The sequence below is a fragment of the Diabrotica virgifera genome, chromosome 8, assembly GCF_917563875.1.
Source record: "Diabrotica virgifera virgifera chromosome 8, PGI_DIABVI_V3a".
In the NCBI taxonomy this organism is placed as follows: Eukaryota; Metazoa; Arthropoda; class Insecta; order Coleoptera; family Chrysomelidae; genus Diabrotica; species Diabrotica virgifera.
Window position 1 is genome coordinate 192,400,181 of NC_065450.1, and position 25,984 is coordinate 192,426,164.

Consider the following 25,984-nt stretch of genomic DNA (forward strand, 5'->3'; position numbering starts at 1 on the left):
CAGGGATTTTGTCTTAGTTGTTGATATTTTCCAGGGAACTTGTTATTACGTCAAAATGGCTTACCAGTTTTAAGAGGCTACAGTAGCGATCAACAGGTAGCAACAAACGCGTTCCAAGATTGCGACTCTAATTTTGAATAATTTGTCGAGATATTTGGCCAATATATTCGTAATATAATAAAGAATGGCGGTACAGAGCCCAATTTCAGAAATATGTTAGTACGTGGAAATTATTCTATAACTAAATAAAATATTGAAAAAAGGAGCCTGTACCGCCATTAAGAAGAAAAAAAAATTTCTTCAAATAAACTTTTTTATCCCATGCCTAGATTTTGTGTAATCTTGGAGCTACTAAAATTTTTTATTGAAATCGAACATATTATAACTAAATAACTAATTAGGCAACATAGAGAAATTATCATTGTCATTTTGACAAACCTGCGTCAATTTTCTCTAATCTGTTCTGTCATCTTTATCGATATCTGTCCAGTGCAGTAGTCTGTTAATTTAAGAATTCGTTATTGTTGTTTCATAGGAAAGTAGTGTTTATTGATAGTTAATTTATTATATATTTGTTGTTGTATAAGTTGTTATTCTCTTTGAAAGAATAGATTTTTGTTAATTGTGAGTTTTAGTTATATGTAGGTAGGTAAGTATGTTTTACGTAAAAATATTTCGAATTCTAATGCGAGTATATAAAGTTTTAGGAGGATTTTTATTCTAAAAATTTATCAGTAGTTTAACAAAATGGAAAAAGTAAAATAAACGAAAAATAAAGTGAAACCTTCCAAGAAAAAGCCGAATAAAAACCGTGCCAAAATTATGCGAAAATCGAAATTTGTTTCCTTCACAACAAAAAATGAGTATTTATTATTGTTTTGTTATTAGATATTTCATGAAAATACCTTTCTAAATACCTATCTTAACATAAAATTTTCACCCGTTTTGGTTTATTTTTATAAATATCTATTTATTAATAATACAATCGTTTTCTATTTCTTCCATTTAGCGCGACTATGATATTGTCAAAATGTTAATCTTAGATAATGTCAAAGATTACCACTGTTGCCAAAGTTTATGATACTATCTCCCGAAGTTATATTTTGTTGCTACCTGTTGATCTCTACTGTTTACTCTTTAGTAATATTAATACAAAATGATTTATGCTCACTTTATCTAGTTTTCTAGTTTATTTGCAAATATCGAACCTTGTGATCATAAAAAAATAGCAAAAAATTATCGGTAACTCAATATAGTCTAACAAACAAAATAACATTGCATGATTGTTGTTTTTATTTTTATTGGCATTTGCATAGTTTTACAATTTTTTTATGTGAATAATAATTTTGTAATTACTATAAAAACTAATTAAGAAACACTAAGAAAAAACAGGGAAATTTTTTAAGATTCTTAACCCATGCAAGTTTAATCTTGCATTGCCATTGAACTGGCAAGAACTACACGTTATCATCGAGCATTGAATCATGTTGCCCTTTGAGTACTCTTAAATTAATCTTTTAACATCGACTTAGAGTCGATACTAACACAAGTTTTTCGAAATGTAAATCATATTTCTCGATCTCATATATTCTATAAGGTTGCTAGTTTCATCTACAAAGCAGAACGCACTGAAGATGATCTGATCTAGATCGAAAACGTTTTGCGAATCCTTTTGGATGACTTTTTAATAGTGTTTCAATAAACTTTTTATACCATTATACAAACGAAGTTTTACTTGTTCTGTATTATGAAAAAATTTAATTTTACTGGTTCTATTAGGTACCTTAAAGCAAACTTTGTTTAAGGTGATACAGTAGCGATCAACAATTAGCAAAAACGGGTTTCAAAATTGCGGCTGTAATTTTGAATATTTTTTCGAGATATTTGGCACACCTATTGGTAATATAATAAAGAATGGCGGTACAGAGCCCAATTTGAAAAATATATTAATATGTGGAAATTACTCTGTAATTAAATACAATATTAAAAAAAACGAGCCTGTACCGCCATTAAGAAGAACAAAAAAATACACTTTCTTCAAATAATTTTTTTTTATCCGATGCCTAGATTTTGTGTCATTTTGGAACTACTAATGAAATAAAAAATTTAGTCAAAATGACACAAAATCTAGGCATCGGATAAGAACGTTTACGTGAAGAAAGTGTAATTTTTTGTTCTTCTTAATGGCGGTATAGGCTCGTTTTTTTAATATTGTATTTAATTACAGAGTAATTTCCACATATTAATATATTTTTCAAATTGGGCTCTGTACCGCCATTCTTTATTATATTACGAATACGTATGCCAAATATCTCAAAATAATATTCAAAATTGCAGCTGCAATCTTGGAACGCGTTTTCGCTACCTGTTGATCGTTACTGTTTCCTCTTAATTACAAACTGGCAGTGATATTTTTGGCGTATTATGTATGTGTTAAATTGTTTATCAAAATGTCTAAGTGAACAAAGAAGATAATTCTTGAAAGAGGAGAATAAGATACAGATATAGTGCAGTCACTGAAGGTTTTCACCTCCGATTTCGTTGAACCTCCATCGATTTTCATGAAAATTGGTGAGTAATTAGAGGATACCTCAAGGAACAAAGGTGACATGATGCCAACTTGCGCTTTTACCCTGGGGGTGAAAATTATTTTATTAAATATAATACCATAAGTCGATATAGGGACATGTTATAAGCAAAATTTGTTATATAAAGTTATTAAAATAAATCAACACTTTTTAGTGTTGATTAAAGACCAAAGATTTTATTTTTTCTTTAAAAAATGCATGTTTTAAATCGGTTTTTCACGTATAATTGAAAAACTATAAGCTTTTACAAGAAAGTTATTCTTACTGAAATTGAAGATAATAAAAAATTGAATACATTCCTTACATAAAGAACTAAGCTAATGTTAGCTCAATGTGAGTTATTGGCAACTTAATGTGTATTTTTTTCGACGAGTACTCAAATTTAAGTATTCAAGCTTAAATAACGGGAAAACCATGCAATGTATAGAATATTTCTGTTAAATATTTGCCAAAGTACTTCCGAATACCTATCCAATGAGTTTTAGAACAAAGTAATAGCGTCAAAATTGAGCAAGTTATAATGAAAATAAAAGAACCGTTTCGAAGTTTTTAGGAAAAAGTGAAAAATAAAACATACGCCATTTCCACAAAAATTAAAATTTATAGTAATCCTTTCAAAAACTTCTTTATAGTAGCATGAGTAATGTTTTCGATAATTTTGACCGGTTTAGAATGAATTTTTTTGAAAAAAAGATATAATTGAAAAAAATCATAATTTTTAAAATTACTGTGATTCTAATATTCTATTGATAATAACTCCAAAAATACTCAATATACGTAAAAAATTATATATAACCAAATTTTAGTTTTTTCTGTGCCAAATATTTTACCTGTTTTACTATTTCTATAGGGTAAATATTAACCTAGTTACAAACGTTTAAATTTTAAATTTTGCTGTGGGAGCCATGCAACCAGGGTCATTTAACCTTTTATTTCTAAAAAACTTAGGAGTTTAAAATATTAGGTTCAACGTGCTTAAATAGCACTTGGAATTAACTTTGAAACAGTTTTTAGATAAACCTAATATTGTAAACACGAACGAAGTTATTAAAAGAAAACAATAACATTTTTTGGAAATATTTTAAAAGATAAATTTTAAAAAAAGTTTTGGGGCATAAATTTTAACACTATGAACATGTTCGGGGGCTCATTTAATAGATATTTTTAAGTACTTTGACAAATGTTTAATAAGTTTATGTTATAAAATGCACAAATTTCCCGTTATTTCAGCTTGAATACTTAAAGTTTTTTACTCGCCGAAAAAAATATACATTCAATTACCTATAACTCAGTTTTAGTTAACATTAAAAGGTTTTGTAGTAAGGGCTTTATTTTGTTTTTTATTTGCTTCAATTTTGTTAAGAATAACTTTTTTGTAAAAACTTACACTTTTTGAGTTATTGATGAAAAATTGGTTAAAAACATGCATTTTTCTCAAGAAAAATTAAAATCTTTGATCTTTAATAACTCAAAAAGTTTTGATTTATTTTAATAACTTTATATAACAAATTTTGCTTGAAATTTGTCCCTCTATTGAATTATGGGGTTATTTTTAATAATATAATTTTCACCCGCGAGAAGGGGGGCATTCACCCCCAGGGTAAAAGCGCAAGTTGGCACCATGTGACTTTTGTCCCTTGAGATATCCTCTATTCACTCACCAATTTTCATGCAAATAGATGGAGGTTCAACGAAATCGGAGGTAATAGCTCATATTCCCCTTCAGTGACTCCACTAATAATTAAATGATATTATTCATATAAAAACCGTAAAACTCGCCTTTGATTTGAATTCATTACAACAATGTACTATAAACTCTAAAGTAAATATAAAAAATAACAAATATCGGGACATACAACACAAACTTTTTTTTTTACAAAAGAGTGTACGTCTGGAGTTCTCTACAAATAGTTTACATTTTGATTGAAGCTATTACCACACCTAATCATGTAATAGCAATTATATCCGTATTATTCTTTGGATTTGTTTTAGTTTATCATACAAATTAGCAGATATAATCCGTTCCAAATGCTATTTTGAATTAATATTATGTCAACATAGGCCAACGAGTTTCATAACTTAATAAAATCGGTATGATGATGAACTAAATGGAGAAATTTTTGGAAAGTATGTAATTACATTCAGTCATTGTGTATTTAATTTATAACTATAGGTGGATATTGCAGTAATAAATAGAGAATTTTGTAATACTGGATTGATGGCGTATGCTTATTTTATGAAATTAAGATGTACTAGAAATGTAGAAAAAACATAACGATGGTTACACTATGGCATGCTTCATTTTACATATTACTTACAATAACATAACTCCACAGATTTAACATAAGAGCAAAAGAATTCAATATGGCAATTTTATCTCAGAAAACCAAAACAATAGTAATCAGTAAAAAACCAATCAGATTCAAAATAGAAATTGATGGTATCAGTATTAAACAAGTAATTGAAGTAAAATACCTTGGAATTACATTGTCAAGTTACGGAGACCTAGACACACAAGTGAGAAATAAGTACAAAAAGCAAATAGATTGGCAGGATGCATTAGTAACACTATATGACGAAACCGACATGTTAACACTGAGATGAAGTCAATAATTTATAAAGCCAGTGTAAGACCAATAATGATATATGCATCAGAAACAAGACCTGATACAGCCACAACACAAAGAATACTGGAAACGGCAGAGATGAGAGTACTGAGAAGAATTACATGAGATACACTGAGAGATCGAAAGAGGAGCGAAGATATTAGAAGACAATGTAACGTACAGTGTATAAACGAATGGACACTAAATAGAAAAAAAATGGAACAACCACATAACCAGAATGGGGGAGACACGTGTGGTCAAAATAGCACGAGATAAATCACCAATCGGTAGAAGAAGTATCGGCCGACCGCGCAAAAGATGCAGTGACAACCTTCCATAGAGGTATCAATCCGCCAATGAACAAGCAGAATTGCTTATAAAGAGAAAGAAGAGGAAGAAGAAGAAGAAGAAGACTTACAATAACATTATTAGTCCAGGCTGCTATTTAACATCTACGTTGGTGATACAGATAAAAGAGACGAGATAGGATAGGACAAAATGTTAAAATAGACCCATAAACTTTGAAAGAACGGATATTTTTATATATCGGAGCGACAATCACCGCAGATAACGATATCACGGAAGAGATAAAAGGGAGAATTCAGGCAGTAAACAGACAAGGTTAGCGACGTAGTCCGAGAGATTAAATCACAACGTTTAAGATGGACTGACAATGTCCATAGACCTCGTAATAACCGCCTTGCCAAGTTAATCTAGGAGGAAGCGTCGACAGAAAAAAATCCCTTAGAACATCCACGAATGCGATGGAGAGGGAATATATGGTCAAATTTAAGGACAATGTGGCTACCCACGTACTCTACTAATCTTTCAAAAGGTCTTCTGGCAAGAGGAATTATCAGATTTCTAAGCTATTAAAGATGACACTGCCAACCATTAAGCCTACTAATAGACAAGGCGAAAACGGCGGGTTCGTTGGGAAAAATATTCCCATGAGATTTTTTTGCATAATTACATTCGTGAGACATCCCAGAATAAGCTTCAAGAAGTCGCCCACGTGAAAAGTGGGCCAAATGTTTTTTAACAATTTTTTTAATCAAATTGCAAAAATCAATATTTTTGGCCCGGGCAATTATTTTGTAGGTTCTTGGACCATTCTGGATAAAAAAAGTCTGTTACAATTTTTCTCTAAAGTTGATGGTTTTTGAGGTATAATCAATTTAAAATTGAAAAAAATGAAAAATGGCGATTTTGAAGGCTTAATAACTCGGTTAAACGTTATTATTATGAAAGTCAGAAAGTGACTAAATCAAAGTTTAATGCCCCCCCTACAAGAGCCTAAAGAAAGGTTTGTCATTATTTTATTACTAAGCTGTTATTTTTAAGTAAAAATATTGAGCGCCATGCACGTGGTAGGCGGCTGTAAATGTGAGTGCAAGTAAGATGCACAATTGGACTGCCGGAGTGGCATCTCTCTCGCACTCAGCATTTACGGCCGGCTACCACGTGCATGGCGCTCAATATTATTACTTAAAAATAACAGCTTGGTAATGACAACAATTTCTTCGGGATCTTATAGGGGGGGCATTAAACTTTGATTTAGTCACTTTCTGACTTTCATGATAATAACTTTTAACCTAGTTAGTAAGCCTTGAAAATCGCCATTTTTCGTTTTTTTCAATTTAAAATGGCTTATAACTCGAAAACGATCAACTTTAGAGAAAAAATATAAGAGACCTATTTTATCCATAATGGTCCAATAAACCTAAAAAAAAATCCGGGACAAACATATTGATTTTAGCAATTTGATTAAATAGAATTAAAAAAAAAAAATTTGGCCCACTTTTCAAGTGGGCGACTTCTTGAACCTTATTCTGGGATGTCTCACGAATGTAATTATGCAAAAAAATTTCATGGGAATATTTTTCCCAATGAACCCGCCGTTTCAGCCTTGTCTATAAGGACCAACTGTTGATAAAGGGACTCGGACCCGGTATACGAGTTTGATAACTTGTTGTAGAAAACATAAGAGAGCAAATGGCCGAATCCTGTACAGACTAGTAAAGGATTGACCTGGTCTCAATGCAATAATCGCACACAGAAAATAAATTGTAATTGAGCTTGAGAAAGAATCTCAGGTTGTGATCTACTGGGTGTTACCTAGGATAGAGGTTGCTATATTGTAGCAAAATATATATGAACAAATTCAGCCTTAATTTTGACTTCTACTGAAACAACATCCACGAGGTAACTGCTAAAATGGGCGATTTTGCAATAGCTAATATTGTTTACACTAGACTCTGCAAGAATTCTAATTAAAAGGAACTTTTAAGATTTAAAAGCCGACCGTTGGTGAGAAAAATAAACTGCCGTCCTCCCGGAATAGGCTATGTATTATAAGCAAGCTAGAAAGTTTCAACCAACCAAGACGAATCTGGGCAACACTTCTCAGGATAGGAATAAACTGTGGCAGGTGCTCCGAATCACTTTTCAGGTGTATCAAAATACCTGAACGTATCTTACAGTAGCAATCCATCTAATATCTTAGTTGTGATCAAACAGGGAAATAAATATATTTGTTTTTTTCTTCTTCTTCTTCTTTTTGTAAAGACATGAATTTCTCTGTTTTTTCAATGTACCTCTAGTAAGTTGTCATTCCATCGTTTTCGTGGTCTTCCCACTGATCATCTTTCTATTGGGGAACCGTCTCTCGCTGTCTTTATTACTTTACTTGTTGTCATTCGGCTTATGTGGTCCTACCATTTTATTCTTCTGTTTTTTACCCAGTTATTGTCTACCTTGCATCTCCGTCGTATATCTGTACTTATAGCTCTGTCCTATAGAGTCTTACCATCGACTTTTTGAAGGGTTTTCATCTCCGCTGTTTCGAGTAAATTTTTTTCCTCTCTGTATCGGATCGTGTTTCTGCTATGTCATTATTGGTATATATAATGTTACGGTAAGTGTGATTAATTGGAAATTATTAACAATTACCGGTTACTATTAATACAAACCGAATAACTAGGTAAAAGTAATAAATATGACCGAATTAATCACATCGACCGGTAATTATTAATAAATCCCTGATTAGAACGGTAAATATCATTAATTTCAATACCATTAAGTACGTAGAAGCCTGCGGAGTGTAGGGAGTGTATAATTCACTGCGACATACCAGAGCTAAGTACGGCGCATAGCGCATATCATACCACAGTGCTAGTCAATCTGTAGTCGGCCACTGTATAATACACTATATTTATTTAATGTATTAAATACATAAGGCTAATAGGCTATTGATTATGTACTATAGAAAGGAACTTCAACGTTAACGGAGTTTTATTATTTCGTATGGTCAATGAATCTCTCTATATGAAAAAACCGCGGAGTGCTACCATTTAAAGGGGTGCGTTTTTGAGAAATGGGTGAATTAGTCCCTGGGCACAGGTTACATTAGGGTGAGTTCTATGCACTTTTGGTACAAACACGTCTACATAAAAATTGTTCCTGGTTAAATTTCCTATCTAAATATAGCTTTTTAAAGTCAAGGATACTTTTTTTAACAAACATATATTCAAAAGAAAAAGCACAAAGAAACCCAAAAGAAAGAAATTTTGTTTTTTGTCCCGTAACTTTTGTCCACGGGGATATAGGTATAGACATTGCTTCACAGAAAAAAAACTTACATATTTTTCTTCAAAATGATGTTTGGTAGAGGTCATTAGGATTTAAAGTTTTCGAAATATGATTTTTCAAAGTTCGCCAGTCACAGCAATTTTGGGCAGTTTTCCTTGTTATTTCGCAAATATTGTTCTGTAACTTTTTTCTACGTAACTTTAGGTATATGCAATGGTACATGCAAGAGGAATAGAAATCAATTACCTTTAAAATGGTCTACTGTATAATGTTGTAGGACTTCTTTTAAAGAGGTTATCTTTTTCAAGACTTTTAACGAGTTTTATATTTTTACGATTATTTTTTAAATTTCCCATTATACCGTTTTTTTCTATATGGTATAATATGTTATATAATAAAAAATAAAGCTTATTCTGTTTACTTTAAAATGGTGTATTATAAAAAATTCTAGGGTTATTTTTGAATAAGATATGCTTTTTCAAATTGTAATAAGTACTTGCAACGATTTTTGATTTTAGGATTATTTTTTAAATTCCCCATTATAACTTTTTTATGTGATTGTGTGTTATGATTGAATCTTATTTTTTATAGGTAATACTTTTGATCCACTTGACTCGGCTGGGCAAACTTGAAAATATGTATTAATTCCAATATTTACTGTCAAAGCTCCTGCACCACAAGCTTTGCTTGAAAAAATAGCATGTAAATGTACCAAAGGATGTACAAAAAACTGCGGTTGTAGGAAGATAGGAATTAGTTGTTCAATATTCTGCAAAGGGTGCATGTGCATGGGTACTAATTGTGGGAACTCTAAGATAACTGAGGTGTCAGAGGAAGATATTGAAGCTAATGCTAACGAAGAGATGGACTTCGATTTTGAAATTTTTTTAAATGTCAACGTTTAAATAATTTTAACTAAAGTGATGTTTTTTAAGACTAATGTTTTTGTAATTTTTGTAAAAGAAATATTTTAAATAATACAGGTAAAAAAATATCAAAGAATCACTCGGTTTCCATTATGTATTTAAATATAGATGATACACCATTTTAAAGAACAGAAAGTAAGCCCTCTTTGTTGCGCAATATATAGGTAGTATGTATATTCATGTACAAGAAAAAAAGTTATAATGAGAAATTTCAAAAATAATCGTAAAAAATGTAAAATTAATATTTTTTTATATTAGGTATTATATAATATATAATATATTATATAATAATTTTGTTTTATTTTTATATTATATTATAAAAAAATCGTTAAAAGTATAAAAATCTTGAAAAACCACAATCTCTTTAAACAAAGTCGTACAACGTTATACAGTAGACCATTTTAAAGGTAATTGATTTCTATTCCTATTACGTTTACCATTGCATATACCTAAAGTTACGTAGAAAAAAGTTACAGAACAATATTTGCGAAATAACAAGGAAAATTGCCCAAAATTGCTGTGAGTGGCGAAATTTGAAAAATCATATTTCGAAAACTGTAAATCCTAATGACCTCTACCAAACATCATTTTAAAGAGAAAATATGTAAGTTTTTTTTCTGTGAAGCAATATCTATACCTATATCCCCGTGGACAAAAGTTATGGGACAAAAAACAAAATTTCTTTCTTTTGGGTTTCTTTGTGCTTTTTCTTTTGAATATATTTTTGTAAAAAAAAGTATCTTTGACTTTAAAAAGTTATATTTTGATAGGAAATTTAACCAGGAACAATTTTTATGTAGACGTATTTGTATCAAAATTGCATAGAACTCACCCTAATGTAACCTGTGCCCAGGGACTAATTCACCCATTTCTCAAAAACGCACCCCTTTAAATGGTAGCACTCCGCGGTTTTTTCATACATAGATGTCCATTGACCATATCAAATAATAAAACCCCGTTAACGTTGTAGTTCCTTTTAGCTATCTTATTTTGAATATAATCAATAGCCTATAAAGTGATATTAAAAACATAGTTACCTCCTGGTACTTTATCCGAAATCAGAAGAAGATTTAGAAGCGATAATAGCAGATCATTCTGATGACGCTGATGATAAAGTAAAGCCCCGTGGTGATATGTAACTCAACAATATCACCGAGGATTCACAGTTAACGAATATTGAAGATACAGGTAACACTAGCAGCCAATCGAACATAATGTGATTGCGATAAATTCTGTCAATGAGCAAGAAAATGCCAGTATTGGCGTTAAAGAAAATGATGGAGGCGAAGAAGATGGTACTGCAATCGATAAAACTTCGAAAGAAAATTCAGGAGAATCGGGATTTTGCTAAACAGTCACATTTTAAAATAATCTGACAGAATATTAAAGCATTCTAATGATAGTTGAAAAAGTAGATCAAAGTGTTAGAGTGCGAATTCTAGAAATTAATATCGGCTAAGGCCGATAGCCGAAACATAATTGCCATTATTATTTCTGTTATAGATAAAAAGGACATCTAGGACATGTCAGTAATAAGAAAGCAAGAACGTTACGGCCTTCTTCAACTGATTCTCCAAGGGAAGGTAAATGGTAAAAGAGGACCGGGAAGAAGACGCCTTTCCTGGCTTCAAAATTTACGAAAATGGTATATCACGACTACCACTGAACTGTTCCGCGCTGCGGTAAACAAAGTTAAGATAGCCATGATGATCGCCAAGGTAGGCACTTTAAGAAGAAGATAGATGGAAAGATATACAAGCTAGGCAATAAGCATGACATTTAAATTAACTTCATGCAAAAAACAAATTTACCACCTGCTAGGAAACAACTATTTCAGTCAACGAAGCGCTTGATCCTGAGATAAGTCTCAGTGAATGCGTTCGTAAAGATTCGAATTTAGGCAGTCAAGGATTCCGCCACTGCAATTGTAGCGGCCAATGCAATAAAAAACGCTGCAAATGCAAAAATTTAGCATTCTTTTTAATTATTCTAAGTGCCACAAGAGACTTTCCTATCAAAACAAGTAATTATAGTCTAGTAACTTAAAGCCTAATGCCTGTGTATGAGTTTGTTTTTACTTATAAGGTGTTTACTTGAGTTTTTTATTAATAAATTCTGTTTAAGTGTTTAACTTTATTATCAAATTTCATAAATAAACAATAGTGAAGCCCAAAATGCGTTTTTATTACATTGACCAGAATTGTTAGGAAATTATTAGTAATAGCTGGTAAATTTAAATATAGAGGCATTACCAATCACATTGACAGGCTGCTAGGGTTACTATTAATATTGACCGGTAATTATTAATACAGACCGGATTTATTACATCAACCGTAACATAATATACTGATGACTGTTTTGTAAATTCTGCTTTTCATTTTTTTCCAATATTTTTATTTCTCCATATTGTTTTATTCAGACAACCTACGGCTCTATTTGCTTCATTCACTTGATCTTCCGCTTCTGTTTCGAGCCTTCCGTAGCTAGATAGTGTGATGCCTATATTTAAACTCCATAACTTGTTCTATTGTCTGACCCTCTAGCTCCAATTTATGGATTTGCTGTTATAACCATGCATTTCGGCTTTTTTGGTGAAATTAACATGTTAAATTTTCTGGCGGTTATGTTAAATTGGTGCAGCATACATTGTAAATCATCTTCACTTTGAGAGATTAGTATTTCATCGTCTGCATAGCAGATTATTTTTATAGAAATTAATTATTGATATTAATTTACTGTTTGCAATGTTTTATCCTCCTTGTTTATACACAAAACTCAACTTTAGCATTACGCTAAATAAAATAAATTAAAGTGAACAGCTGATATGAATTTGATGCTAGAATGCATAAAATATGTTCTTTAATAACATTAACAATATATCATTTTTTATTTTATGTTATTTTATTGCGATTATTTATATTTTGAAAATTTAATGGTCGATTTCAAGCGTAATAATTTTTTCACAGTATCGTCCGTTAAATCTGATTATTTAATTTTATTTTTTTTTGTTATTTAAATCGACAAAATTCAGTTTTTAATTTTATAGATTTTAGTGACATAATAACATTCATTAAAATTAGTTCTATGAGTAATTTTGAATAAAATACATAAACTCAAATAATATTTGGATCGGATTAAGTCTACATTTTATCAGTGAATTATATTTACACAAGCCATATTGGTCCATATCACATCGTTATACCCTCTGGTGTTAACTCCTTCACTATCATTCACTAAAGTCACCAGATATCAGTCCAAATTCTTACCAGGGTTCAACTTCCTCTTCCTGTATTTGTTACCGTACTGTGACAAATATTTGTAGAGTACAGAAGAATAAGGAGAAAGTGCTGACCAACTTCGCAGCTTCTGAAACAAAAATACAAGTAAATTCCAAAATAATCATAGTAAGATATTTGTTTACAGTTGAGTCCCTGAGTCTTTACCCGTGCGTCATCATTTAAAGCATACGAAATAAGTCGGAAATATACTAAACGCAACAGTAAGTGACAGACAGTGGGTATTATTACGATAACGGGTTATAGTAAAAAATTTGACGTTATCAAATAAATAGAATGTCAAATATAAGTTTTGCTTTAAAATTTTGGTGCATAGTTATAGCTACATTTGAAGTAGCTTAATAAATTCTTTTATTATCATTGATTAATATTTTAACATATTTTCTTTTTGTTATTTAATTTACTTTGGCGGAACATTTAACACAAGCATTCCTTAAATGTGTCAACAATGAGGTTATTTGTACGTTGTCAAAATTTATCGTAAAATAACATAAACTTATCAGAAAATTTCTAACTCCAATATAAAATTTGTTGTGAAAACAACTGTTTAATATTAAACAAAAATTCAAGATGCAAAAATTCGACAAACTGACAACCACAAAAGCAAACAAATCAAAACGTCAGAAATTGTACTTAAATTATGTGAAAACATCCTCAATCGTCTTTCTTTGTACCTATCTCTTTTCAATGCACTGAGTCTAGATCGTTCATAAAATTAACATGTGTTTTTACTTAATAACAGGCGGCAGCTGGTTTGTCATTAGTTTCATGCGTGGAAGAGGATGATGATAGATAAAAAGTATGTGTTTTTTCTCGGCAGGTATTAATGTCGTACGGGTAAAGACTCGCGGACTCAACTGTAAGTGAATATATTTTTGTCGCTCGGTATGATGTTTTTGCACGGGCTAGAAATAATATTTAGCGTGACGCGAACTATCGAGACGCGTGCAGTAACCTTGTGGTATACAGTAATACCTATACATAATAATATGCATACATACACACTTATAAAAATAGAATCACGTTTAAAAAGCTAAAAAGTTTATATAAAACATTATAGCCCAGTAAATGAACGGGAAATTCGGGGATACCATGTAATTTTCAGGGGCAACTCCGAATTGCATGAAAATTTGGATTTAGGCTCTACTTACCCTCCACTTCAAAGTTGAAATTGTGCCGTTGGTTGCTTTTACTTGGGGGGTGACAGTCACCCCTTCCCAGGGATGAAAAAACATATGTTCAAAATAAGACCGGAAATGGATAAATTAACTAATTTTAAGCAACTTTTGTTTTATAGAGTTTTTTAATTTAGTCAATACTTTTCGAGTTATTTGCCATTGAAAATATTGATTTTTCGACAAAAAAACTACGTTTTCAGACGGTTTTTCGCAAATAACTCAAAAAGTAAATATTTTATCGAAAAAAATGTCCTTAGCAAAAGTGTAGCTTATAAAAAACCCAAAAAAATGTTGTATCAGTAAAGTCTATCAATCAAATAAAACAAAGTTGTAGGTCATGAAAAATACGTTCTTATTCGTCTAATTCCAAATCGAATATTTCAAGGTGAAATCACCGAAAAATTAAGCACTTTTCGGGAAAAATCCATTTAAACTTTTTTGAAGTGTTTATAAAAAGCTTTGTTTTAATTGTTAACAAAATTTTAGCATTAAAAATAAGCGATTTATACTCAAAATAAAGTTGCCCTTCTTTTTTTTTGTAAAAAATCATGAAAATCTCGCCGTGTTTAGCTCCCCAAATGAAATTAATCGCTACCGCTTTACAAACAATTTACTTACCTATCTATTTTTTATATGATCTGTCAGTCTCACTGGTTTAAAGTGTTTATTTTTGAAAGGGTTATAATTGATAAAGCTTGAATGGGTCACTAATCACGAGTGTATGCAAATTTTGAACCGCCATATCTTAACCAATTTTTGTCTTACAGAAAAACAAAATGAAACTAGCATATTTATAACACCAAAACCTACATTTTTCTACTCTTTAAGATTTTTCTTATCACTAATAATTTTTTAGTAATTTTGAAACAAAGAAATTTTTCAGAAATTTTTAGAAAATTTTTTTCACTATAAAACCAAATGTTTTCAAAAATAAACACTTTAAACCAATCAAACTTACAGATCATATAAACAATACACATAAAGTTACAATAGATGGTAAAGCCAAACGATTAATTTCATTTAGGGTGCTAAATAGAGGGAGGTTTTCACGATTTTTTTGATCAAAAAAAGGGGCAAACTTTTTTTTTCAGTGTAACTCGTTGTAACTGTAAACTTTTGTAAAAAACAAATAATAAGGTTTTTTTCGATACTTTAAAAATGTTAATAAGGTTTTCCCGAAAAACGCTTTTTTTTTTCGGTGATTTCGCGTTGAATTATTCGATTTGGAATTAGACGAATAAGAACGTATTTTTCATGAGCTACAACTTTGCTTGTACTAAATTTGTAGACTTTTCTGGTACACCATTTTTTTCGTTTTTTCGTTTTTTTATAGGCTACCCTTTTGCTGAAAATATTTTTTTCGATAAAATATTTACTTTTTGAGTTATTTGGGAAAAACTGTCTGAAAACATAGTTTGTTTGTCGAAAAATCAACATTCTAAATCCCGAATAACTCGAAAAGTATTGAATTACGTAAAAAAACTTTATAGAACAAAAGGTGCTTAAAATAAGTCAATTTATCCATTTCCGGCCTTATTTTAAACACGTGTTTTTCACCCCCCGAGATGGGGTAAATGTCACCTCCCTGTTAAAAGCAACTAACGGCACAAATTCAACTTTGAAGTGGAGGGTAAGTAGAGCCTACATCCAAATTTTCATGCAATTCGGAGTTGCCCCCGGAAATTATACTCCCAAACGGTCATTTATTGGGCTATTAGTAGTAATATTGCCGTAACAGCCACTACCAATTATATCGAAAGTTACTTGATTAACGCTTGACTCCACTGAACGCACCGAATGACTCCCCCATAGGTGCCTAAGGGCCCAATCCTCATAAATGTTTTCCATCCTTTGGAATTTTTAAGCAACTATATTATTATAACAAATTTTATACCATTTAAAAGGTTCTGTGCGAGGCTCGAAACAAAACAAAGTAGGACAGACTGAGCAAAGTACAAAGTGATAGCGGTTTAGATGGGTAAACTGCTGATGGATCATTTGGATATGGCTCAGGTTAACAGTTTATTTTGATCGTTATCGACACCCACTTCATCTTTCCTCGTTACAGATCGCTAAACCCATGTGTTCGTAGAATATGTAATAGCTATTAGTATAGCAAGGGAGGAAAGTGCTACTTTTCCTCCCGAGAATGAAGTTTACTACCCGACGCGTAGCGGAGGGCAGTAATCATTCAAGGGAGGAAAATGCACTTCACTCCTATGTTATCCATATGGTTTCTCCACCTTCCTCAAATAACAAGTCATTTTTTCATTTTTAAAAATTAATTTATGTAACTAAATACCACAATTTATTAGAAAACTAAAATTAACTAGTAGGTACAGCAAAACTGTCAACTGTCAAATATAAGTCAAATTATTAATGTAAACATTGTTAAATCAAAATTAGTCCAGAAAGCCACTGCGCATCCGCTAGGAAAAATATTCTAATTCGGATTTTTTGCACAACCTTACTTAAAAAGGACTCCTTTAAACAAATTTGCATGTTGCCAGGACCAAAAGTTGGTCAAAAATTTTTTAAACGTTTTTTTTTGTTTTTTTCCTAAAATTATTTTTTTTGCATGGAAAAAAGTTTTTTTAGGTTTTTTGGATCATTCCAAACAAAAAATGTCTTTAGTGACTTTTCTCTAAAAATGACAGTTTTTGACATATAAGCGATTAAAAATTGAAAAATTGCGAAACCGGCCTTTTTTAACCCCCAAAAACTATGTGAAAAACTGAAAATTTGAATGTTGCCAAGGTAAGTAGATATTCTTTAAACATCGATTGATGAAATCCCAAAGAGTTTTTTGCAATACAATATTCAAAACTCCTATTTTTTTTAATTGCTAATCAAGCGTGCTCGACACTATTTTCCACTGACAGTAGGGTGCAAATGAAAGGATTAAATTCGTTATTTCGTAAACCGGCGACTTTAAAGAAAAATCCCGAAATAGGTCGATTTTTATTTTTAAGTTATGATATTGTGGCATATATGGTATACTAGTGACGTCATCCGTCTGGGCGTGATGACGTAATCGGTGATTTTTTTAAATGGGAATAGGGATCGTGTGGTAGCTTATTTGAAAGGTTCTTCAATTCTCTATTCAGTAATGTAAACATTTACATAATTGTTTATACAGGCTGTCCTTCTACTTCTTTTTTTGTCAAATAATTTAATTTAATAAAATTTTTTTGGACACCCTGTAAAAATAATTATGTAAATGTTTATATTACTGAATAGTGAATTGAAGAACCTTTCAAATGAGCTAGCACACGACCCATATTCTCATTTAAAAAAATCGTCGATTACGTCATCACGGCCAGATGGATGACGTCACTAGTATATCATATATGCCACAATATCATAACTTAAAAATAAAAATCGACCTGTTTCGGGATTTTTCCTTGAAGTCGCCGGTTTACGAAATTACGAATTTATTCCTTTCATGTGCACCATACTCTCGGTGGAAAATAGTGTCGCGCACGCTTGATTAGCAATTAAAAAACAAAGGAGTTTTGAATATTGTATTGCAAAAAACTCTTAGGGATTTCATCAATCGATGTTTAAAGAATATCTACCTACCTTGGCAACATTCAAATTTTCAGTTTTTCACATAGTTTTTGAGGACTAAAAATGGCCGATTTCGCAATTTTTCAATTTTTATTCGCTTATATGTCAAAAACTATCATTTTTAGAGAAAAGTCACTAAAGATCTTTTCTGTTTGGAATGATCCAAAAAACCTAAAAAAACTTTTTTCCATGCAAAAAAAATAATTTTAATAAAAAAACAAAAAAAAAACGTTTAAAAAATTTTTGACCACCTTTTGGTCCTGGCAACATGCAAATTTGTTAAAAGGAGTCCTTTTTGAGTAAGTTGTGCAAAAAATACAAATTAGAATAATTTTCCTAGCGGATGCTCAGTGGCTTTCTGGACTAAATACCAATTTACTGTTTTTTCCATTCTGCATAATTCGGGGTGTTCTATAAATAAACGTTAAAATGTATAGATACTTACGTAATAGATATCAGCGGGTGTAATTTACTCACAAAAATAATTTTTTGCCTGCGTTTGGACGGGTATGTCATATTCCTACAGGTGTTTTCCTCACCAAAACTGAAATGGTTTTTTCAGGTAGATTTTACTAAAAGGCATTCAAGGGAATTATTTACCTTTTATAAAATTACGGTAGCTACCTATAATAATTAATTAATTATATTATTTTATTTTTAGTCATAATTGGAATTTTGACAAAAAAGGAAGGTTTAATATAAAATAATCGCGGTAAACCTTTACTGGTATTTGAAAATTTTATTTTTTATAAGGTGAAAGTTTTAAAAAGCGAAGAAGTTTTCTGGAGGTAATAAAACAACTTGTAGTGCGGAATTGTTTACTATTGGGGCAAATTTTACAATGTTTATAAGTAGCCTATAACATAATCATGAACCAGATCGTCAGAAGATAGATCGAAAAATTTTTTCTAACTCTTGTAAACGTAAAGCCGAGGAGAATATACTGAAACACCAACAAAAATTATTCGCCAAGAGCTTGCAGCTAATTTTCCTGAAACAATTACTGCGATTGATGTCAGTTACATAAGAAACAAGCTGAAAATGCGAGCATTGTCATAACGAAAACTTTGTATATTTACGTATTTTAATAATTCATAATATGGAAAATTTCTATTATGAAAAGTAGTTTTGAATTAATAATTATGTTTTAATGTGCAATTATATCATTCTAATTTAAATGTTATGAACTATAAAGGTAGTTTACTCTTGATCGAAATTCATATTTTTTATATACCTCGTATAAAATTAATAAAATTTTATACAAGGTGTCCCAAAAGTAGTGGAACGGATGTTTCGCGAACTGAACATCGGATTGAAAAACTGAAAAATACGTATTCAATCATTTTCAAAAATCTATCCAATGACACCAAACACCAACCTCCACTACACCCCCTGGAGGTGGGGTGGGGGTAACTTTAAAATCTCAAATGGAAACCCCTAGATTTTCTTGCAGATTTGGATTCGTTACGTAAAAGTAAGCAACTTTTATTCAAGACATTTTTTCGAACTGTGGATAGATGGTGCTATAATTGGGAAAAACGATTTATCCTGATACCATGGGTAAATTATAGAAACGGTCTAATATCTCGAGAAATACACTTACAAATGAGAAACCAAACAAATTTTTTAATACTTTTCGAAAACCTATCGAATATCACTAAACATGAACCTCCAACCCACCCCCCTGGAAGTGGGGTAGGGGGTAACTTTAAAATATTAAATAGCAACCCCACTTTTTATTACAGATTCGGATTTGGCATGAAAAACTAAGCATTTATTCGAAACATTTTTCAGAATTGTTGATAGATGGCGTTTTAATTGGAAAAATACGATTTATTAGCGCCATCTATCAGCATTTTTAAAAAATGTTTCGAATAAATGGTGCTTAATTTTTGGAATAAATGGAATAAATGGAATCTGCAATAAAAAGTGGGGATTGCTATTTAAGATTTTAAAGTTACCCTCCACCCCACCTCCAGGGGGTAGGTTGGAGGGTCATGTTTAGTGTTTGTCGATAGGTTTTCGAAAAATATTAAAAACCTGTTTTTTGGTTTCTTATTTGGAAGTTTATTTCTCGAGATATTAGACCGTTTCTATAATTTACCTATGGTATCAGGATAAATCGTTTTTCCCAATTATAGCGCCATCTATCCACAGTTCGAAAAAATGTCTTGCATAAAAGTTGCTTACTTTTACGGAACAAATGCAAATATGCAAGAAAAACTAGGGGTTTCCGTTTAAGATTTTAAAGTTACCCCCCACCCCACCTCCAGGGGGTGTAGTGGGAGTTGGTGTTTGGTGTCATTGGATAGATTTTTGAAAATTATTGAAAACGTATTTTTCAGTTTTTCCATCCGATGTTTAGTTCGCGAAATATTCGACCATTCCCCTACTTTTGGGACACAGTTGCATCATACATTTTAGAACAAGAAGAGCTTTTTATGAAGAATAACTTTTATTTGTCAAATTAAAAATAAAAGAGTTATAAATGAAAATGTTCCTGGTATCCATAATTTGAGAAAAATTTTCAAATATTTTTTCCATTAGAAGGATGTACACAGACACAATACTGGCTAGTGATTTTAGTCTCAATAATTTTGCCAATTCGACAAAAACATAATTTCTAAATAGTTAATAATTATTACTAAATAATTAGTAATTTTGCCAATTTCGAGTTTAGGGAACGACTAGGTATACATAATATTTTAATTTTATAGCAACTGGAACAGTCCATTTATCATAAAGATGAGGCCGTATTTATACTGGTATAAACCTTTTTAAAACTGTTAATAAATTATTGCTTTTAAAATATTTATACTCAAATTGTATATTTGAACATTTTATTTATTTTATATAATAATTAAATTCACTATCGAATGTCATTGATGTTTTATTAATACTTAATTTAAAATTTAGTTTGACATTCACGAAGTGTCAAACTCAAATGTAAATAACCTATGCTTGGCAAATCGAGATTTTAAAAAAGTAGCCTACTTCCTAATCAACCATTTGAGCTGACGTTTAGTGTGTCTGTAGGAGATAACCGGATTGTGACGTCACATTTTAGACTTTGAGGTCGATTAACTCGAAAACGGTTAGATATATCGAAATGCCGTTTTCAGATTTGGATTCAGAAGGCAAAACTACATAAGAATCCATCGATACACGTGCTCTAAGTGTTGCAGGAGCAGCAACGCAATAACACACACACTTTTGCAAATTTATAAACGAAAAGTTTTCGTTGAAAATATATATTATACATAATTATCGACGAAAAATGATGCCAGGGGTTTCTGTGTACAATCGCTAACGCCGATCGCTTTCTATCAATGTCAATATATTTGAATTTTTAGTTTTAAGTCAAATATTTTCTTATTTTGCTAAGTGTTATTTCAGTATCAATTAGAGTATAACCTAGCAAAACTAGAAAATAATTCAATTAAAGCTAAAAATTCAAATATTTTCACGACAATTGACATCGATAGAAAGCGACGTGTAGATATTTACAGTGCACGTAATCTAGCCCCTAGTCGACTTCCTTCCAATATTGATGAGGTTCAAGAAATTGTGAAGAGCTGTGCTCAAAAAACAACCAAGGGGGAAAATTGTCTCTTTATAAACTGTGTCAAAACTGAGATATCTGTATTTAGTTGTGAAACAAATATAAGACTTTTAGCCACATTGAATTTTATACAGAGAGGGACAAAATTGTGGAATATATTCATTTTCTCTAAAATGGACAATTTTGGAAAGTAATCCCGAAACAAGTCGATTTTTATTTTAAAATTACAATTTGTTAGCAGATCTATATTTCATAATAGTGACGTCATCTATCTGAGCGGGATGACGTAGGTACCTAATCGATGATTTTTTAAATGCGAATAGGGGACGTTTAGTAGCTCATTTGAAAGGATGTTTAATTTTCTATTCAGTAATATAAACATTAAAATCAATATTTATACTAATACAAAAAATAAATTTTGAATTAAATTAATTGACGCAAAAAGAAGAATGTTTGGAGTTTATTTAACTCAAAATACATTGCACTGCTCTCAGAAAGTAAAAAAATGTTTATTTCATAAATAAACATTTCTTTTCACTTAAATTAAATCTCAAACAGCCTCCCCTCCTGTCTCTTGGCAGTTTGAACAAATAATGTAAGCGAAAAGCAATGTTTATTTAAGAAATAAATATTTTTTTCTATTTTTAATGGCAGCAATAGAATGTATTTGGAGTTAAATACATTCTTCTTTTTTCGTCAATTAATTTAATCCAAAAATTATTTTTTGGCCACCCTGTATAAATAATAATATTAATGTTTATATTACTGAATAGAGAATTTAAACCCCTTTCAAATAAGCTACCACACGACCCCTATTCTAATTTAAAAAAATCATTGATTATGTGATCACGCCCAGATAGATGACGTCACTAGTATGAAATATAGGCCAAGGAATTGTAATTTAAAAATAAAAATAGATCTGTTTCGGGATTTTTCTCCAAAATCGTCCATTTTAGAAAAAAATAGTTTATTCCATAATTTTGCCCCTCTCATATATTATGTATGGCACAATTTTATTGTACCACATATTATTTGTAATCATTCACCATTCATGGGCAAATTAATGGGCATTATATTTCTTTTTTATACCTACTGTTCAGAATATATATTGAAGTAGGCTCAAACATACTTTTGGCCTTACATTATATAAAACCAGAAGACGTATCAGATTGTTTTGTGTTTGATTTAATGTCATGCAAACCAGAAAATGAAATTTTTTGATTATTGCAGTTTGCAAGTTTGCATATTGCAAAACCTATCAAAGATAAAAATGTTAAGCTGAGAAAAATATAGAAAATTTATTAATAAGTTATCAGTCTAATCAAATGACTATAATGGCTTTTGTAAAGTGTGTCTCTTATTATAGTAAATATTAAATAATAATTTATACGTTTTACAAATTATCTATATTTTATAAACTATTATTATATGTAGGGAAATATGTCTTTTATTCGGATTTCGGATGCTTTCATAATAATCATTCTTAAAGTATATCTATATTTTTATTTTATTACCTGAGTGAGTTGGTGAGGAAAATACCTACCGGATTAATACAAGCCCTTAAGTTTGGTGAGGAAAATACCTGTCGGAATATATGGTTTTACTGGTTGGTGAGGAATTTACCTCCGCCCATAGATATTAGGATATTGTATAGTGCGTCAATAAGGTATTTCATATCAATGACATACCGTGACGTCACTTTTACTTTTACTCCCTGGGGAGGAAAAGTACGACTTTGCTCCCTAGAATCAGGTCCGGAAAAGTATACTTTCGGTAGAGATAGGTGGAATAGCTATTTGTATAACAAGGGAGGAAAGTGCTACTTTTCCTCCCGAGAATGAAGTTTACTGCCCGACGCGTAGCGGAGGGCAGTAATCATTCAAGGGAGGAAAAGGCACTTTACTCCCATGTTATACATATGGTTTTTCCACCTTCCTCAACTAACAAGTCATTTTTTCATTTTTACTTAATTTATTTATGTAACTAACCAACAAAATTTATTAGAACTAAAACTAACAAGTACGTACAATATAACTGTCAACTGTCAAATATAAGTCAAATTAATAATGTAAACATTGTTAAATCAAAATAAAAATTTACTGTTTTTTACCATTCTGCAAAATACAGAGTGTTTTATAAATAAACGTTAAAATGTATAGAAACTTACGTAATAGAAAATAGATATTGTACAGGGCGTCAATAAGTTACATTTCATGAACGAAATACCATGACGTCACTTTTACTTTTCCTCCCTAGGGAGGAAAAATATTTTCCTCCCTAGGGAGGAAAAGTACAACTTTGCTCCCTACAATCAGGTCCGGAAAAGTATACTTTCGGTAGAGGTAGGTGGAAAAATATATTTACCAATCAGTTGGTGCGTTTTAATTCAATTCAGTCGTTTTACAAAGCCTTCTTGATACCGGGTAAACCTAGAACCACGTGTCAGGGGATGGTAAGAAACTTTAATTGAATCAAAACTTAATTTTCTTATCTAATATTCAATTTTAATATAATAAACAATAAACTTTAATTAAATAAACCAACTAATACGTTCAAAATGAGTATTTATTATCGTCAGTGGTGAGGCAATTATCTTATTTAGCTAATCTTCATACAATAAACCTGTCGGCTAACTGGAAAAAGGCTACACTCATAGCAGCCAATTAATGATTAGGATATGGTGATATGTTTAATCGAAGTCAAGAAGAAACGTGTAATATCTTTATATCCTAATCTAAACCCTATAACAAGATCTAGTGTCAGTAAATTATTGAAAAATTTAAGGAAACGGGTTCAGTAATAGTTATTTTCCTATCTAGTGCGGAAAGTCACACTTTTCCGCACGCGATTTCAGTTTGCCGAACGACACGAAGCGGAATTCGGCAAGCACTAGAGTTCGGAAAAGAGACTTTCCGCAAGAGATAGAAACAATATTTTTTTAAGAGCGTTTAAAAATTACCAAATTCTTAATCAATTAATTGAATTAAAAAATAACGTGAATAAGTTATAATAATCCCGAATTGAAGTCAATGCGGTGCCTAAATACCTGTTATACAGTAATGAATGGTGTATAGCAATACAGGTTTTAATATATTAAAGTCATAACAACGATGTCAAAAAAAGCAATTATTGTCAAAAAGCACGTCACACACTTTAAAATTTCCGCGCATATTTACTTACGAATTTTAAAATAATTCAGTGATTTAGATGGCATTAAGTGATGAAGAACTACCCCCAACTATTCTCGACGTTGTCAATAAACTTGATCTGTTACCGGAAAAATCAGCAAACAGGTAAGAAAAGGAATACACAATTTTTATAAGTTGGTGTAAAACAAACTTTGAAAATTTTGGTTTTTTGACAATTACTCAAAATTTCAACTTACGAATTACGCCAATAACTGAGCGTTTGTAGATGGACTCTGGACGCATCTAACGATGTATAGCTCATATCTGGGAAAATTCGAATTTTTAAGTTATAGACTTCAAAAGTATGATTAAATACTGTAATACCTTCAGTTACCATACTAGACCTTGGATGCTTCAGATACTACTTGTCAATACATGTCAAACTCAGCTTTAATGATCAAAATCGGTTAAGTCGTTCAGAAGTAATCGAGATCCAAAAGTATAATCCATTTAACCATTATCGCTGAAATGGTTTATGTAGTTGAAATGGTGACGACGCAAAGATTGATCGTGCAATTCGAGTTTATTGGCCGGCAATAATTATTAGGATGGCTGGGATAATATAAACTCGTATTGTTTTGTCTTATCGCAAGTCTGGTGTCGTAACTACTGGATCATTTGGGAGAGAATGCGACAAACGCGACCATTTATAACGCTTAACGTGTAATCGAGAAACATTTCATTCAACTTCATGTATTTAATTTATAAAAAACTTGAAAAACTCCTGATACTAGAATAAAAAACCGCCAAACGCCGTAAAAATGAGTGTCGCATACACTATTCCAGCTACAAAAGAACTGATATGAGTCTTACGTGGCGCGAAAATGTAATTTCATTTTGATGGAAAATAAAATTTTAGTTTTATTTTGAAATATTTTTTCATAATATTTGCTGAATTTGAAGTAAAACGCGCCACAAAAGAGCCTCAAAATGAAAACTTTATTGAAGTTAAAAAAATGTTTCAAAATAAAACTAGAATTTTATTTTCCATCAAAATGAAGCCCTTTTGTAGCTGGAATATTGTATGCGCCACTCATTTTTACGGCGTTTAGCGGTTTTTTATTCTTATATAATAAACAATAAACTTTAATTTAATAAGCAAACTAATACGTTGAAAGTGAGTATTTATTATCGTTAGTGGTGACGCAATTATCTTATTTAGCTAATCTTCATACAATAAAACTGTCGGCTAACTGGAACATCCCCCAGCGCAACAGTATCCATTCTTCCCCTTTCTAATTCAGTCATGTTACCAAAGAAATGAGAAAAAGGCCGTTTGGATTTTAGGATCGTATAAAGTGGGCACTTTATAATCATTATCTGAGAAACGTGTAGACTGGACAATTTCAGCTTATATAGCGCTCCTTGTCTCTAATACTTTATCTAGATTAAGTGGCGGAATTGTAAGGATTATCTAATTTCCTTGTAATTACGGGAAAAAGTGGACATCTTTACCGATTCTGGTGGAAGGAAAATATA

The 25,984-nt window shown here is 31.1% G+C and overlaps 1 protein-coding gene across 1 annotated transcript in view; it reads right to left on the reverse strand.

Moving 5' to 3' along the window:
- Positions 1-10,566: 10,566 nt before the first annotated feature.
- Positions 10,567-25,984, reverse strand: part of LOC114325526 (uncharacterized) — a 528,612-nt gene continuing 513,194 nt past the window's right edge. Inside the window, exon 4 of the mRNA XM_028273598.2 lies at positions 10,567-13,077. Within this exon, the coding sequence (XP_028129399.2) occupies positions 13,007-13,077 (71 nt within the window). The 3' untranslated portion in view covers positions 10,567-13,006. The remainder of the gene's footprint in view (positions 13,078-25,984) is intronic.